Consider the following 15,487-nt stretch of genomic DNA (forward strand, 5'->3'; position numbering starts at 1 on the left):
TTCTCAGTAAAATATATCTATATTAATCATATTCTTTTTTTTTTTAAACAATATTTTATTCGGAAATTGAAAGTGATTGAGAAACAGGCATAGCCTATATGACCTCTCTTCTAAATACAAGAATTAATATGGACATGTAAAAGAAATAAGTGAGTAACCAACAAAACAATAAAATGAATACTTCATCAATAACATTTTGTATTTACATATTTACAAATTGGCTACACAGTTGTTCATGTTCGCATATCCTTGACACAGTCACCATGTTGTTCAGATGGAGGTTAACAACCTCCATGTTGTGACAAACTGATACCCTGATAATCATATTAATACAACACAAGGATATTGAACTGATATCACTAATAGTACGGTTGATTACCTCACTGACATATATCTATTATATATTTTATTTTATTTATTAAATTTTTTAATTATAGGATGAAATAAAAATATATTCACATGAGATAAAATTGAATTTCACATTGAAATGAATTAAAGGTGACATCAGAATGAATTAAGTTCACATTGGAATGAATTAATGTTCACATTGTAATGAATTAACAGTCACATTGGAATAAATTAAAGTTTACATTCGACTGAATCAAGAGAGAGAGAGAGAGAAATGGGGTTTAACGTCCACTCGACACAAACTAGGTCATTTCGGGACTAACATATGGTTTAATTTTATTTACATAATTCGCTTGCACGTAGGGGTCTTTAGCAGTGGGAGGAAACCGAAGGACCCAGAGAAAACCCACGAGGTTGGACAGGCGACCCTACTCCTTGCCACGTACAACCGGGGATTCGAAACCACGCCAGTCGACTCAAAGACAGACTTTATGATACAGCGCGCGCACGCTAACCATTCAGCCATCCAACCCCCCCGACTGAATCAAATCAAAGTACACAAGAATAAAATCCATGGGAATGATATTAAAAAAAATATACAAATATTGGAAACTCAGACTGGAGAGAGAGAGAGAGAGAGAGAGAGAGAGATTTTAATGTTCACTCAACACAAACTAGGCCATTTTGGGACTAGCATATTGTTCTATTTTATTTCAATAATTCGCTTGCGCATTGGGGTCTTTAGCAGTGGGAGGAAACTGGAGGCTCCAGAGAAAAACCCACAAGGTTGGACTGATGACCCTACTCAGAGTGGAGTTGGAATAAAAGATCAATATTCAGTCTTGTCATAAATGAACAATTGACAATCATTAGTTAATAACAAAGAAATCAATTGCTGTATAGAGTTGCAATGTTACTTTAATTAAAATGTTTTGAAAATAATTTCTTTTGCTGTTTTTCAATCCTTATATTATGTGATTGAAAATTTGGTATATTATGCATGTTTGTTTGTTTATTCATTAATTGTTTATGTTGTTTATCTTTTGTATATATTGTATTTTTTATTCGTCATTTATGAATAATTAAATGACCATTTTCAGATCATCTATCATCCTTTGCCTTATTATTTACTTGTCGGGTGCTTGGGGGGGGGAATGGGTTCCACCCAACGTCAGTCGATAAACATTGTTTTTCATCCCCAAAAATCAATACGAAACAAAGGCCGGAGAATATAATGTCTTAATCTATTTTCTGATCAATGAATATGGCTGAAAGATAGTTATCTTGGAAATAAATCTTGTCACGATTTAGAAAAATCAATCAATTAGATCTTATTTTACTTGATATAAATTAATATTACAAAATCTTTGCTAAACTTATTTAATACTATTTGTAATTCAATGTCACTCAAATAAATTTTTAAAGAATGTAAATTAGATATTATTTTATTTGATATTAATTAATATTACAAAATCTTTGCTAAACTCCTTTAATACTGTTTGTAATTTAATGTCACTCAAATAAATTTTGAAAGAATATAAATGCCCCCTGAATTTAGATTAAGTACGTTTAAATTTGACATAAATTAATTTTTAGAAATCTTTCCCGATACTTGACTTTATTTATGATCAAATGTCCAAATAGGAAACGAAATGGGGTTTAATGTCCAACTGTCAACGGATCTTATATGTGCACACCAATGTGTACACGGGCCTCGATTTTTTGTCCCATCCAAACAACTAGACAGCTGTCCTTGTCAGGCCCTCCGTCCTGCATCACTGACAAGGGGGAACTACGCCGGAAAATCTGGATGAACATCCAAATAGGATTACATATCATATATAAAATAAATATTAAAAGAATGTAAATGTCCCCAATTTTAAATCTCGTTGTTCTAAACAACACAAAAGATCTTAATGATTAACACATGGTCTATTGAGTCATTTACCCACACAAAAGAAACAATATTGTCTTCGTAACCCTGATCTATTGCTACTGTCAAAATTATGCAAATCATATTGAGAACAAATGACACTCTTACCTTATATAGACGTCAGAACAGTCGCGAACTAATAAAAATTATAATTTTTCAGAGGAAAGTCAACAATTACAAATATTGATTAAACCAATGTATGGTAAATAAACTCAAAATAAACACAAAATCAATCTTCCTTATTACCTACAAGGTCTTACTTATGATATCATCATGCCTTAGAAAACTTTCCGTGCAAATCTGGGCCAGCCAAAGCAATATTTATCTTGAAACTTATCCGAGAATTATTTTGTAATTTCAGATATTAAAAAATCAACAAAAGATTTCTAGTTGAGCAGCTGTTGTAAAATCAATATGGATATATTAAACGACGTGGTCGTATATAGAATTTATATTTTATTTATAAACATCTATATAGAAAAAAATCTACCAATTAATCTCAAGAATAACAAATTTAAAAAGACATTGTCCCATCTCTTATCAACATCTACCATATATAGAAAAAATCTACCAATCAATCTCAAGAATAATAAATTTAAAGAGACATTGTCCCATCTCTTATCAACATCTACCATATATAGAAAAAATCAACCAATTAATCTTGAGAATAACAAACTTAAAGGGACATTATCCCATCTCACTTAGAAAATGTTCCATATTGCTTAGAATTTTTTTTTATACATCAGATAGAATATATTTCTTGTAAACGAAATAATGAAATGAAATTTAACGTCCTACTGTTCTCTGACTGGGTTAATGAAGACGGGCTTACGCATAGTGTGCTATGAGAGAAATTTTGAACAGGCAGCAGAACTATGGCCTACTGTTATAATGAATTCCAGGGATCTTTTACGTGCATGCCAATATATACACAGGACCTCGGTTTTTCGTAACATCCGAACGACTAGACAGCTGCCGTTGCCAGGCCCTCAGTCCTGCACCACTGACAAGGGGAAACCACGTTTGAAAATCCCGGTGAACTTTCTCTGCCAATGCAGAGATCGAACACCTGACCTCCAGACTAGTGAGCCCGCATCATACCCACTTAGCCACCATGGCTCCCCTTCTTGTAAACATCTGGAGAATAACAACTTTAAAGATGCATTGTCCCATCTCACTTCCAAAATATCTGCGCACATCAGATGGAATATATTTCTTGTAAACATTTACATACAAAAATATAGCTTGAGAATATACAAATTTAAACAGGCATTGTTTCATCTCAATTAGATATAACTCTGCCTGATAATAATTTTTTTTTCCATTTCTATGTAGAGTTCAAGAGGAATTTCACGACCAGATCAGTAGTAGGTCAGAGCTTGTGGACTTTTTATGATTAAACTACAATGAGTTATATAGTCTTGATCATTCAGTCTTGTAATATGTCATCATTATAAATTATGAATCAAGTAGAGTTATCTCTGCTTATTATATGATATCAAGTCGTATTCATAATTTATAATGACGACGTATTACAAGACAAGACTGAATAATCAAGACTAGTAACTCATTGTAGTTCAAGCATAAAAAGTCAAAGCACTGAACTTACTACATAGAACCAGGAATTTTTACAAAAGCCCTCATATAACTCCATAAAAAACACAAAGGAATATTTGTTTTAAGGCCTGACTAGACTTTTGTGATCATAATGTGTTTACCAAAATGTGTGCAAAGTACTGCTGCTGAACTTTACTATTTGTTGGCAATTATAAACCCTTCCGCTATATCTGGCTGTCAAATGACCAAAATAACTCTTGTTTATCATGTGCAGAGAGAGAGAGAGAGAAATTGGGTTTAATGTCCACTCGACACAAACTAGGCCATTTCTGAACTAACATATGGTTCAATTTTATTTCAATAATTCGCTTGCGTGTAGGGGTCTTTAGCAGTGGGACGAAACCAGTGGACTTGGAGAAAACCCATGAGGATAAATCTAACAAGCCAGCACTACATATAAATGTTGGGTTAATATTCTAGCTTGTGAATTATCTACCCAGGGCTAGAAATTCACATGAATCTCCGAATCTAATTTGTGCAAGGATTCTCGCAAGAGCTTGCATTGTGAATCTATAAGGATTCGCATAAAATTTTTGTGTAAAAAAAAAAAAAAAAAAAAAAAAATCTTGGTTTACTGTCAAGTCCGAATATTGAATGTCAGTCTGGATATTTTGAATCAAATTTTTATGATTTACTTTATAGGATACTACATGTATAATAAAATGATAAATAAAATATTTGTTGTGTATTTGTTTTACTGTTTACTTTTAACTTATAATTTTGATGAGTTTCTGGCTGGCATTGTCTTTTGCTTTTGTGTTTATGTTATGTAATGAATTGTGTGAAAATAGTCCCCAATCATGTCACGGCGTCTTGTAGAAGTAGAGCACTGAAAGGAATCTGTATTATACCGGTGCAACTCCATTTACATTTGTATTTATGCATTGTATTTCAGTATTTCTGTCACTGTCAATGTCGGTCACCTGTTGTTTTTTTTTTTCACTTTCGTTTGTGCGGACATAAACTATATTCCTTTATTATAACACTCTGTGCTGTTATCAATTGAATTTTTCGGAAATTGACATGACTTCCGGAAGCAAAATTAAAGCTGCATCTAAAGAAAAATAACAATCAAATTCAATTAAAGCTTAACACCTTTGATTAAGCTTTAATTGTATTTGATTTTTATTTATTTTGCATATTCTGTATATATTTGCCTACTATTCACATACCTGTAACATTTGCTTGATAAAGACGAGATTATCCTCGTTGAAACGTCGCTTAGTATTAAACTCAGTAATTGTGTATCCATAAAATTGTACCTTGTGTGATTAAAGGATAGTTTAAGTGATTTACTACTATTCGTTATTCAACATGGTCACATCCAATGACAGTGATCATTTCACCAAAAATTAATCTTGACGTAGAATATTCGAATAGTATATGTGATAAGTCTTTATCTATTTGTATTTGATGTGATAAGCATTTCTCTTTGGCCCCATCCAATCGCAAGTCTTAAGCCTGTTTTCCATGTGCTGGTTTTCGCAGTGCTCCTGTGCAATTTTTGGGCGGTTACATAGAAGCATTCCCATTACTTTTTCGTCACTGAAAACATGTACAGAAATGCTGCGAAAACGTGTACATGGAAAGCGTAGCTAAAATTGTTGTTTGAAGATTCTTATTACAGCCAAGGGTGAGTAAGCGGTTGTACTTCAAAACTGAATACATGAAATCAAGATCACCACCATTAAATAGCTGTAAAATCAATAACTACCAAATTAAATAAATTTCATACACTTGTAAAAAAAAAAACAACAAAGCAATGAAAATAAAAAAAAATCACCAATTTTCCACTATCTATTCTACAGTAGGAGATCGAAGTCCAAGGATCACCAGTCTAATCTATTATGATGAATTTGATCTTAATTTTATTTTGAGCTTTGAAACATTTGACGAATTTGTTCTTCATTAAATGGGAGCCACGGTGGCTCAGTGGGTAGGGTGCTGGTTCACTTATAAGGAGGTCATGGTTCAATCAGATTAACATACAGATCTATATTTCGTTTCATTGTCTTATACTTTTGATGGCCTACAATACATGAAGATCTGACAAGTTGTACTCGAAGATTGTCTCAGGGGTTGTAAAGGTGGCTTTTGACCCTATGATGTCAGACATTGATTACTCAATCAGCATTGACGTTTACCCACAGTTCCATGCATGGCACGCCAAGAACTCGCTGTAACAGACCGTTTCATTGGCTTATCACAGACTTCAACCCAAACGCTGGTAATATAACAACACTTCCAGATCCTAGTGTAGTAAAGACAAGTAAAACGAAATTTTGAACTATAAAAAACGAAACGAAATAGGATCTGTGTTTTAATCAGATTGTTCATGGGTTTGATCACAGCATAGGCTGAGAAAGTTCATCATCTGTCAAGGGTTCTTTTAAAGATGCATTATATAAGATTTAGATAAAGAGCTGGCCGTTCTTGATGTAACAGTTCAAAAATAGATAATGCAAAATGAATATATTGAAAATTTCATGCAAATTACTTTATTCTGCGCAAAGTTATCTCTGTAGATTTGACAAGGTGTGTGCATTGATTGTTTAATATTATGTAACCACGGTACTGGTTATTCAAAACTTAGCCTCGCTTCTCCATTTTTGTATTAAATCATTAAATGGCCAAACCGTTCTAACCTACTTAAAATCAGAGCCATCTGATGGCCTAGCGAGTTGATCATGGTTTTTTCAGGTTGATAAATGCCTAATTAATCCTTTATATAATATTTAAGGCCTAAAGAAAGACCTGCAATAGGCAGATTTAGCTCTTACATAATGCACCTTTAAATAAATGGGTTATTTTACGGGCTCGCCAACGTGTACATGGAGGGAGCTTATTTTTTTTTCCATCCAAACAACTAGACACTGTTTTTTCCCAGGCCCTCCTCCATCCTTCACAACTAACACCATGTCGGAAAATCATGCAGTACGCCAACCCTCAGATCGAACTCCAAACCCTCTAGCTAAAAAACCAGCACATTACTCACTGAATCACTGTTGCTCCGTTTTTCAATGAATGGATACACGTGTAAATTTTATCATGCGTAATTAGAGCTACAGACTTCTATTTCCTGTCGGACATTCAAAGCCATGTTTAAAATCATTCTTATGTTTCTTCTAAACTTTCCTCACACAGAGGGCAGCAATTACAATGTAAATTAAGATCAACGCAAAACAAAATTAAGATGATTTGAGTCGATTGACTCAACGATAAAAGAAAAAGGCCAGGATTCTACTTTCATTTTTTTACTACTTTCATTTTGTTACCTTCAAATACAGGTGGAAGAGATCTAGAGCGATCTCCCTTCTCAAAATATGCTTGAAGAGAAAAAAATAGTGGAGGAAAATAAGAGATTAGTATACTATTATTAATAAACCACAGAAAATCTGAGCAAACTGTTCTTTTCTGTGCACAAAACTTGAATTCACTGACCTATATTCGTAATAGTCCCGAAATTACCTAGTTTGTGCATGTTAAACCCTATTTCTCTCTCTATATATTCGTAAATTTGCTTTAGTTGAATTTTCTGACCTTTCTCCATACCTTTTCCATATTGGATTATTTGTAACCATCAAATATTGGCTGACATTCAAATAAAATGGGGGGTGGGGACCTTTAATGTCCTACTTCTCTGCACCAACAGAGCTAATAAAGACAATCGTGTGTAGTCTGGTATGAGGGAAATTTTGCACATACAACACAGATAGAGAAATGGGTTTTAATGGCCATTCAACACAAGGTCAATTCGAGACTAACATTATGGTTTAGTTTTATTCCAATAATTCGCTTGAGCGGTAGGAGGAAATTGGAAGACCCAGAGAAATCCACGACGTTGGACAGGCAACTCTACTCCTTGTCACGTTCAAGTGGAGAATCGAAACCACATCACTTGATTCAATGACAGACATTGTGATTTCACACGCACACGTTAAACTGCTAGACCCCTTACCTCCCAGCACATACAGCAGTGTTTCCGCCTAATAGAATTTCAAATGCTATGGCACTATAATGCGTACATTAATGTGCAAATATAGAACCTTGAATTTTCGATTCATCAGAAGGACTAAACACAGTGGAAGAAAACAGAGGATTCAAAGAACCCAACAAGATTGGGCAGGTGATCTTACTTCTTGTCACGTATAAGCTTGGTATCGAAACCATGCTAGTTGACTATATTTAATGAAAGGTGTCATGTAGAAGACAGACCATGATTACTATGTTTATAAACACTTTATATCACTTCCCATTCTGAAGAAAAGAGAACAGTTTGCTCAGGTTTTAAAACATAGTCATTATAAACATTCTATAATATGCAAGCAAGTTTTTCTTTCCAAATATTAGAAATTCATCTTACTTATAAATTATCTACTAGAGTAGGCAGTTAGGCATTTTGTTAATTGTTAGTTCCAACAAAAGCAAAAAAAAATCCCCATGATAACGCCAACTAAGCTCCAGGACAGTCTAATAATAACATCTAGTAAGCCCCAGGTTTCCGATAGGGACAATTAATAATAACATCTAGTAAGCCCCAGGTTTCTGGTAGGGACAATAAATAATAACACCTAGTAACCTCTAGGTTCCCGATTGGGACAGTCTAATAACAATGCTTAGTAACCTCTAGGTTCCCGATTGGGACAGTCTAATAATAACCTCTAGGTTCCTGATTGGGACAGTCTAATAATAACACCTAGTAACCTCTAGGTTCCCGATTGGGACAGTCTAATAATAATGCCTAGTAACCTCTAGGTTCACGATTGGGACAGTCCAATAATAACCTCTAGGTTCCCTATTGAGACAGTCTAATAATAACCTCTAGTAACCTTTAAGTTCCCGATTGGGACAGTCTAATAAAAATGTCTAGTAATGTGTAGGTTCCTGATTGGGACAGTCTAATAATAACGTCTAGGTTCCCGATTGGAACAGTCTAATAATAGTCTCTAGGTTCCTGATTGAGACAGTCTAATAACCTCTAGGTTCCTGATTGGAAGAGTCCAATAACAACGTCTAGTTTCCCAATTGGGACAGTCTAATAATAACCTCTAGGTTCCCGATTGGGAAGTCTAATAATAACCTCTAGGTTCCTGATTGGGACTGTCCAATAATGACGCCTAGTAAGCCTCAGATTTCCGATAGGGAAAATTTAATAATAATGCCTAGTAACCTCTAGGTTTCCGATTTGGAAAGTCCAATAATAACCTCTAGGTTCCTGATTGGGACAGTCCACTAATAACACCTAGTAAGCTCCAGATTCCTGATTGGGACAGTCCAATAATTAGCAATATGAAAGGGGTCTAAGATTTATATTTGGTTTGTGTGTGTTCTTCAATACGAGGACGGGATGGGAATGATACTGGTGGCAAAGACTTCTTGCTATTTTGTAGCTAAACACGTTAAACACGTTCCAAATATAATTTTAACACAGAGATCACTTCTACGATAGATGCGTAGTGAAGGTTTCTACAAAAGCAAAATATGAGTTATCCTTCTATATAACTGACTAAAGTGATGAGTGATAACAGATCCATGGGCGAATTTCTGTTATCACTCTTCACCTCAGGCAGTCATGTTTTCTGTTTACTTTCATCACTTCCATTTGTTGTAACCTTGATAACGCATCTATCGTAGCAATGATTTCTGTGTTAAAATTATATTTAGAATGTGTTTAACCAGTTCTATCACATATGTGATAATGACTGACACCAATATTGTCCTTTAAGAAGGTTTGTGGGGAGACCTATTACTCTCCTATAAAAATTATGGTGAGGTTGACGTAACAAATTATGGAAAATATTGGAAAGTTATTTTGTGGCTTTATTTTGGGTGCCGGAGGAATCATTTGGAAAGAAAAGCACCAAATAAAAAATAGCAATTGGGGTAGGGGTGGGGAAACCTGAAAATAACCAAGAGGTAATTTATGCATGCGATAATATTTCTAGCAAAATACATGGCTTGTTTTGATACTACATGTTAAGGATACATAATACATTTCTACTTGGTACCTGCTCAGTCTTTTGGTTATTTTTTCAATCCTTGGGTTACATGATCAGTCATTAATTTATATTTTTTAAAGACCTGCGAGCACCCACATTAATACATTATTTTTATGCAAAGGGCGTAATTTTTTATAAAATTTTCATTTGATTCACCATGACTTAATGTCCTGTTGGCCATATTTGCTTAGACTTTTACCAGTTTATGTAGAAAAATATCTGGCATATATATATATATATATACAGAGCAAAACAGAATCCCAACTTCCAACCCTATTTAAAGTTACCATTAAAATAAATGTTTCCAAGACCAGACAGCTCACTATGCTGGACAGTCATTATCCAGCTAGCATTGAAAAAATGTCTTCCTAAAAAATGGTCTGTCAGTTTGCATGCTAAGAAGTTCCAATATATTTCTAAGGTATATTTTTAGATTTCAATGTCTTAATTATTGTAACATGAATAAAATGCCTAGCTGACAAATTTGGAAGTATGAGTCTTGGAGGGAAGGTATTACTCAGGAATGGTTTAGGGTCGGTCTGTTAAATTGACAGGTCTTTATTCCACATGCTGCCATCACCACAATGCTATGGTCAAAACAAGGGTAGAATTTAACAGAAATCATATTTTATTTTTTTGCTATCTGTCTCTTGACACTCACCTTTTTTTATTTTTGTTGCTAATGATGTGTCGATTGATTCACCAATTTTATTGAGTTGGTATCGTCTCCAATCTGATTCTTCTGGTTCATCTCCTCCTGTCAACGCTTGGGGTAATGGTTTACCAACATTAGAATGTAACGATTTTGTAGCGCACAAAGTTCTGTGACTACGCATCACTTGTGGGGAGTGAGACAAGTCAGATGAACTCTAAAATATATAAAACAACGGTCTGGTTAACAGGATACTCTTGACAAATTTTTTAATTGTCCCATTTTCAATATGCGAGTGCAAAAACTATAAATCAAACTGATTTTTTTGTAATGAAAGGTTAAATTCTTTGAAATTAAAATTTCATGGCATTAAAAATGACTGACAGGTAATTTCTCCAGACCGTCAATTTCGCTGCCAGTCAGTCAAGACTCATAGATATATATGAAACAAGAGCCACGGACTCAACCTAGGTGTGATCAGATAGAGAATGAAGAGAAATATTTTTGTTTCCTTTCTCTCAACGTAAAAGATCCCTTGGCCATTGGAATTTAATATAAGAGTAGGCTGTGCCGCTGTCCAGGCAAAACTTCCCTCAAAGCATACTGTATGGTATATGCCTGTCTTCATTAGCCCAGTCAGAGCAGAATAGTAGTATGTTTAACCCCATTTCATTTCTTTCTAAAATAGAGAATGGTATTATAATGGTCTTTATTGTCAATTCCACCTCACTGCCGTTTATTATATTGTATTTCATTTATTAAAGTCGATTTTCAGGAGAATTTTGGGGACATATGAACATATTATTTGCTATTAATTTACATACAGATGTCATTCTGAAATTATATTTAAAGGTAATGATACTATACACAGAAGCTAAAAGCAGAATCAATGTGTTTACACTGGCAAGACTGCCGAGGAAGCTTGTCCATGACTGTTGAACAAAATGGTGTAATCATTTTTTCAGGCCTTGGCAATGGAAATGCTCTTACTTGGCTTTACATATGTGTTAGCATTTGTTACCAAGGCTTTAATACATCTCGCATGTCCTGACTTTGCCTTTTTTACTCAGACTAAAGATTAATTGTCTGTCCTTATTTCACTAGATAGTGAATATGGGTAACATCAGTAGTACCTGGAGAGGGTAAACATCTGTACAAAAGGGTAAAATGTTACACTAAAATAAACAATCTGAGAAAATCAGGAATGAGATTTATCAATGGAGGCTCATTCAGCCATGAAACTGTGTCAAAGCTGCTTTTTTGGGGGAAATTTTCAAGGCATTTGTATATATTCTTTGAGTGGCATTTAGCAATTTAGTAATAAACACAAAACCATAATATGGAAAACAATTACTCTTTAAATTAAAGCAACGTGTTCCATGGTTTTGTGTTTATTTCATTTGTATATACTGTATATGCTATGCGCCATGAGCATGTATTGTGGATACAGCGCTTTATAAATGGACATATTATTATTATTAATATATTTTACCAGATATTACACGGCTACAGTAGAAAGCATGGCATAGTATGGTAAAAATATTAGGCATGTTTCTGATAATAAAAGAAATACTATAGGCTGCTATGCATGATGTTATTACATTAATCTTATAGCCTAATATGTTATTACATTAATCTTATAGCCTAATATGTTATTACATTAATCTTATAGCCTAATATGTTATTACATTAATTCTATACACTAATATATTATTCTTTCTTATTCTATCTATCTTAAAATTCTTAAAAATAAGGCATTAACTAAGTGAGTGAGCGTACCTACCTTCTCCTTTTTGTGTTATTAACAAATATTCTTAATTTGATTTTAATTAGAACAAATCATGCGCATTCATAATTCTTTTTACACAATTAAACAAAATATAAAACCATGAATAATGAGTTAAAACTAAACATAACTAGAAAAATTATAACTAAAAATAATAGGCTAAACTCTGGAGTGTACCTTCCTTGCCGAAACTTTTTTTTTCTTTAAAAAACAAAAAGAAAGAATTAAAGAGAAACTAAAATTATGAATCGTGAGTAAAAACTAAACATGATAAGATATTATACAACTAAAAGAACACAAACATTGTCATAAAAACTTACATAAACAAGGCTTTTCTTCTGAAAGGGGTTAAAAAATCTTTCTCAATGTCAACAAAATACTAACAGATATTGTTCATACTTGAAGCAGATTACCATATGCAGACCAGAATATGTGATGAGTTTCTAATTCGCAAAGCCGCGTGTAAATCTAGATCAGATTTGAACCTGCCACATATAGCAAAGGTTAGTATAATCTAAGCATCGTCTTTGTGAAGAAAAATAGGATTTTGGTGCAGCATATTAAACCTCCATTCATTTCATTTCTAATCTAAACAGATCCTTTTAGAAAGCTTAAGACAGTTTTCTAGAAGGCTAGAGTACTTCAATATGTCAACTCCCCAACATATCACAGATTATCAGGATTTACTTCATCCATTCTTCATTAGTCCACTGGGTCCAGAAAAGTAGGATATTAAACCTCCTTACACTTCATTTCCAATCTGAATATATCTTTTTTACCAATCATAAAACCACTGCACCAATTCTCAGAAAAAACAAGCACAGCTTAAACTGTTCTTGTTTAAGGTATAAGGAAATGTAGATCTGCCCAGGAAAACATCCAAAGTAAAGAATTTTATTTTCTCCAAGGGATTAAAAAAATGTCAATAAATTGTAGAAAAAAAAAAAGATTTAAATAAAACATTATTGATCAATCTCTTTAATCCATAAATAAAACACTCACTCTAATTCTTTGATCCATATCATCTGCTTCTAACGTTGTATCTTCAGATTCGGTCGTTCTTTTTGAAAAATGGTCTCTTTTGGCCTAAACCAAAAAATATTATACTTTAATCAATAAGCTGTTATGATATAGCACATGAACGCTCAATAGTAAGCAATAAACTAATAGAAAACATTTGAACAGCTTAATCAAATTATTTTATGGGTTTGCTCGAATCACATCTGGTGGGATAACTTATTAAATGCGCTGTGCTTGGGACCCATCTGTCAATTTACATGATGTAAAACTTGCATATTTCCCCATCCCAGTATCATGTTTTCCCATCCTACTGGCATGTTTTCCTATCCCACTGGCATGTTTTCCTATCCCACTGGCATGTTTTCCCATCCCAGTGCCATGTTTCCCATCCCAGTGGCATATTTCTCCATCCCAGTGGTATATTTCTCCCATCCCATTTTTGAACCTGTCACTGATCAATCTCTGCCACATCAACAGCCAGTATAGATAAGTGCATATGTACAGAAGACTTATCAACTTCTTATTTTGACTCAATATGACCATCTTGGCGCAGTGTTGTCAGTATATTTAGTAGTATTGGTTTCTTTGTTATATTTTGAACTATCATTTCTTAATTTTAAATTAATATTGACTGTGTATGTTTGTTCTTTCTGTGTTTTATTGCATAGTTTTCCTGGAAGGTTTATTAGAATTTAGTGTTACTCACCTGTAGAGCCATTAGCCATATCATCATAGATTCATGATTTTCTGCTGTTAAAAAATGGTCTTTACCATCAACACTAGAAAATAACCAAGAGGGATAATCAAACTCAGAGAGAAATAGAGAATAGGATCGGGGGAGAGAAAGAGAGAAATGGGGTTTAAAGTCCACTCCACACAAACTAGGCTATTTCGGGACTAACATATGGTTCAATTTTATTTCCATAATTCGCTTGTGTTTAGGGGTCTTTAGCAGCAGGAGGAAACCAGAGGACCCGAGAAAACCTTCTATGGTTGGACAGGCGACTGTACTCCTTTCCTGTTCAACCAGGGAATCGAAACCACACCAGTTGACAAAATGACAGATCGTTCGGCCATCCAACCCCCCGAATAGGATCGGAATGTTGTTTAATGTCTTATCAACACAATACATCAGTCATTTTGGCATAACACACGGTTATTTTTTATTTCAGCGTGCAATGCTAACGAGTCTTGTCCAGACAAGTCTTCATTAAATTCCACCTTTATTTAACATACAATACGTCAGTCATTTTGGCATACATTTATTTTTTATTTCAGTGTGCAATGCTACAAATTCTTGTATGGACAGCAGCAAGCAGCATTAAGGCCTAGTCTTCATCAAATTTCACTGTTATTTTACCTATGCACAGTTTGCACGTGGACGGACCTCAGTTTTGCGTCCCATCCAACTGACTTGGCAACACTTTCCCGGTCATTTCCTGAAAAGTGGGTACCATGCTTGACAAACCCCCAGGTTCTTCTCACAACATGTTTTGAATTGAACCAATGACATTCTTGTCAAGAGTCCAATACCTTTACTGCTCAAATTCTGCAGTCCCAGCAGAGATAGAGTATCTAATTTACCATCCACTAAACACAAACTAGGTCATTTTGGGACTAACATACAGTACACTTTTGCTTCAACAATTGGTTTGTAGCAAGGTTCTTTAGAATTTGGAAGAAGCCAGTGTACTGGGCTGGTAATTCTGCTGGGGATCTTGTCCTATCACATTGGCTTAGCACATGGCTATTATATCTTTATTGGGATTCCATGCTACGAAGCTGGTGTTCATTGAAATGGTATCTGTGAAAATTTCATAAGATTCCATTGACTTATAGTAGAATGACATAATGTTCAAATTGTGGTCATCACTTCAAAATTTTGCACATACATCAATTTTGTGTGTACCATATATGCATATATATCAAATAAGCCAAAATGTTGTTCCATATGAACATTTCAAGCATAAGTCAAATCTAAAATTATCTAAGGCTTTTAAACTGCCAGACTGGTCAAATCCTCAGTTAAGTCATGTCCACTGCTTGTTCTGAACTAGCAAAAACCGCCAAAAGGTGGATCAAAGACCGACAGAGAACATATGCGAGAGAGAGAGAAATGGGGTTTAACGTCC

The 15,487-nt window shown here is 34.2% G+C and overlaps 1 protein-coding gene across 1 annotated transcript in view; it reads right to left on the reverse strand.

Moving 5' to 3' along the window:
- Positions 1-15,487, reverse strand: part of LOC126808623 (uncharacterized) — a 154,962-nt gene that overhangs the window by 59,267 nt on the left and 80,208 nt on the right. Inside the window, exons 4-7 of the mRNA XM_050533506.2 lie at positions 14,062-14,134; positions 13,338-13,421; positions 12,656-12,673; positions 10,559-10,766 (exon numbers count right to left, since the gene is read on the reverse strand). Coding sequence (XP_050389463.2) covers positions 10,559-10,766; positions 12,656-12,673; positions 13,338-13,421; positions 14,062-14,134 — 383 coding nt within the window. The remainder of the gene's footprint in view (positions 1-10,558; positions 10,767-12,655; positions 12,674-13,337; positions 13,422-14,061; positions 14,135-15,487) is intronic.

The sequence above is a fragment of the Patella vulgata genome, chromosome 1, assembly GCF_932274485.2.
Source record: "Patella vulgata chromosome 1, xgPatVulg1.2, whole genome shotgun sequence".
Lineage (NCBI taxonomy): Eukaryota > Metazoa > Mollusca > Gastropoda > Patellidae > Patella > Patella vulgata.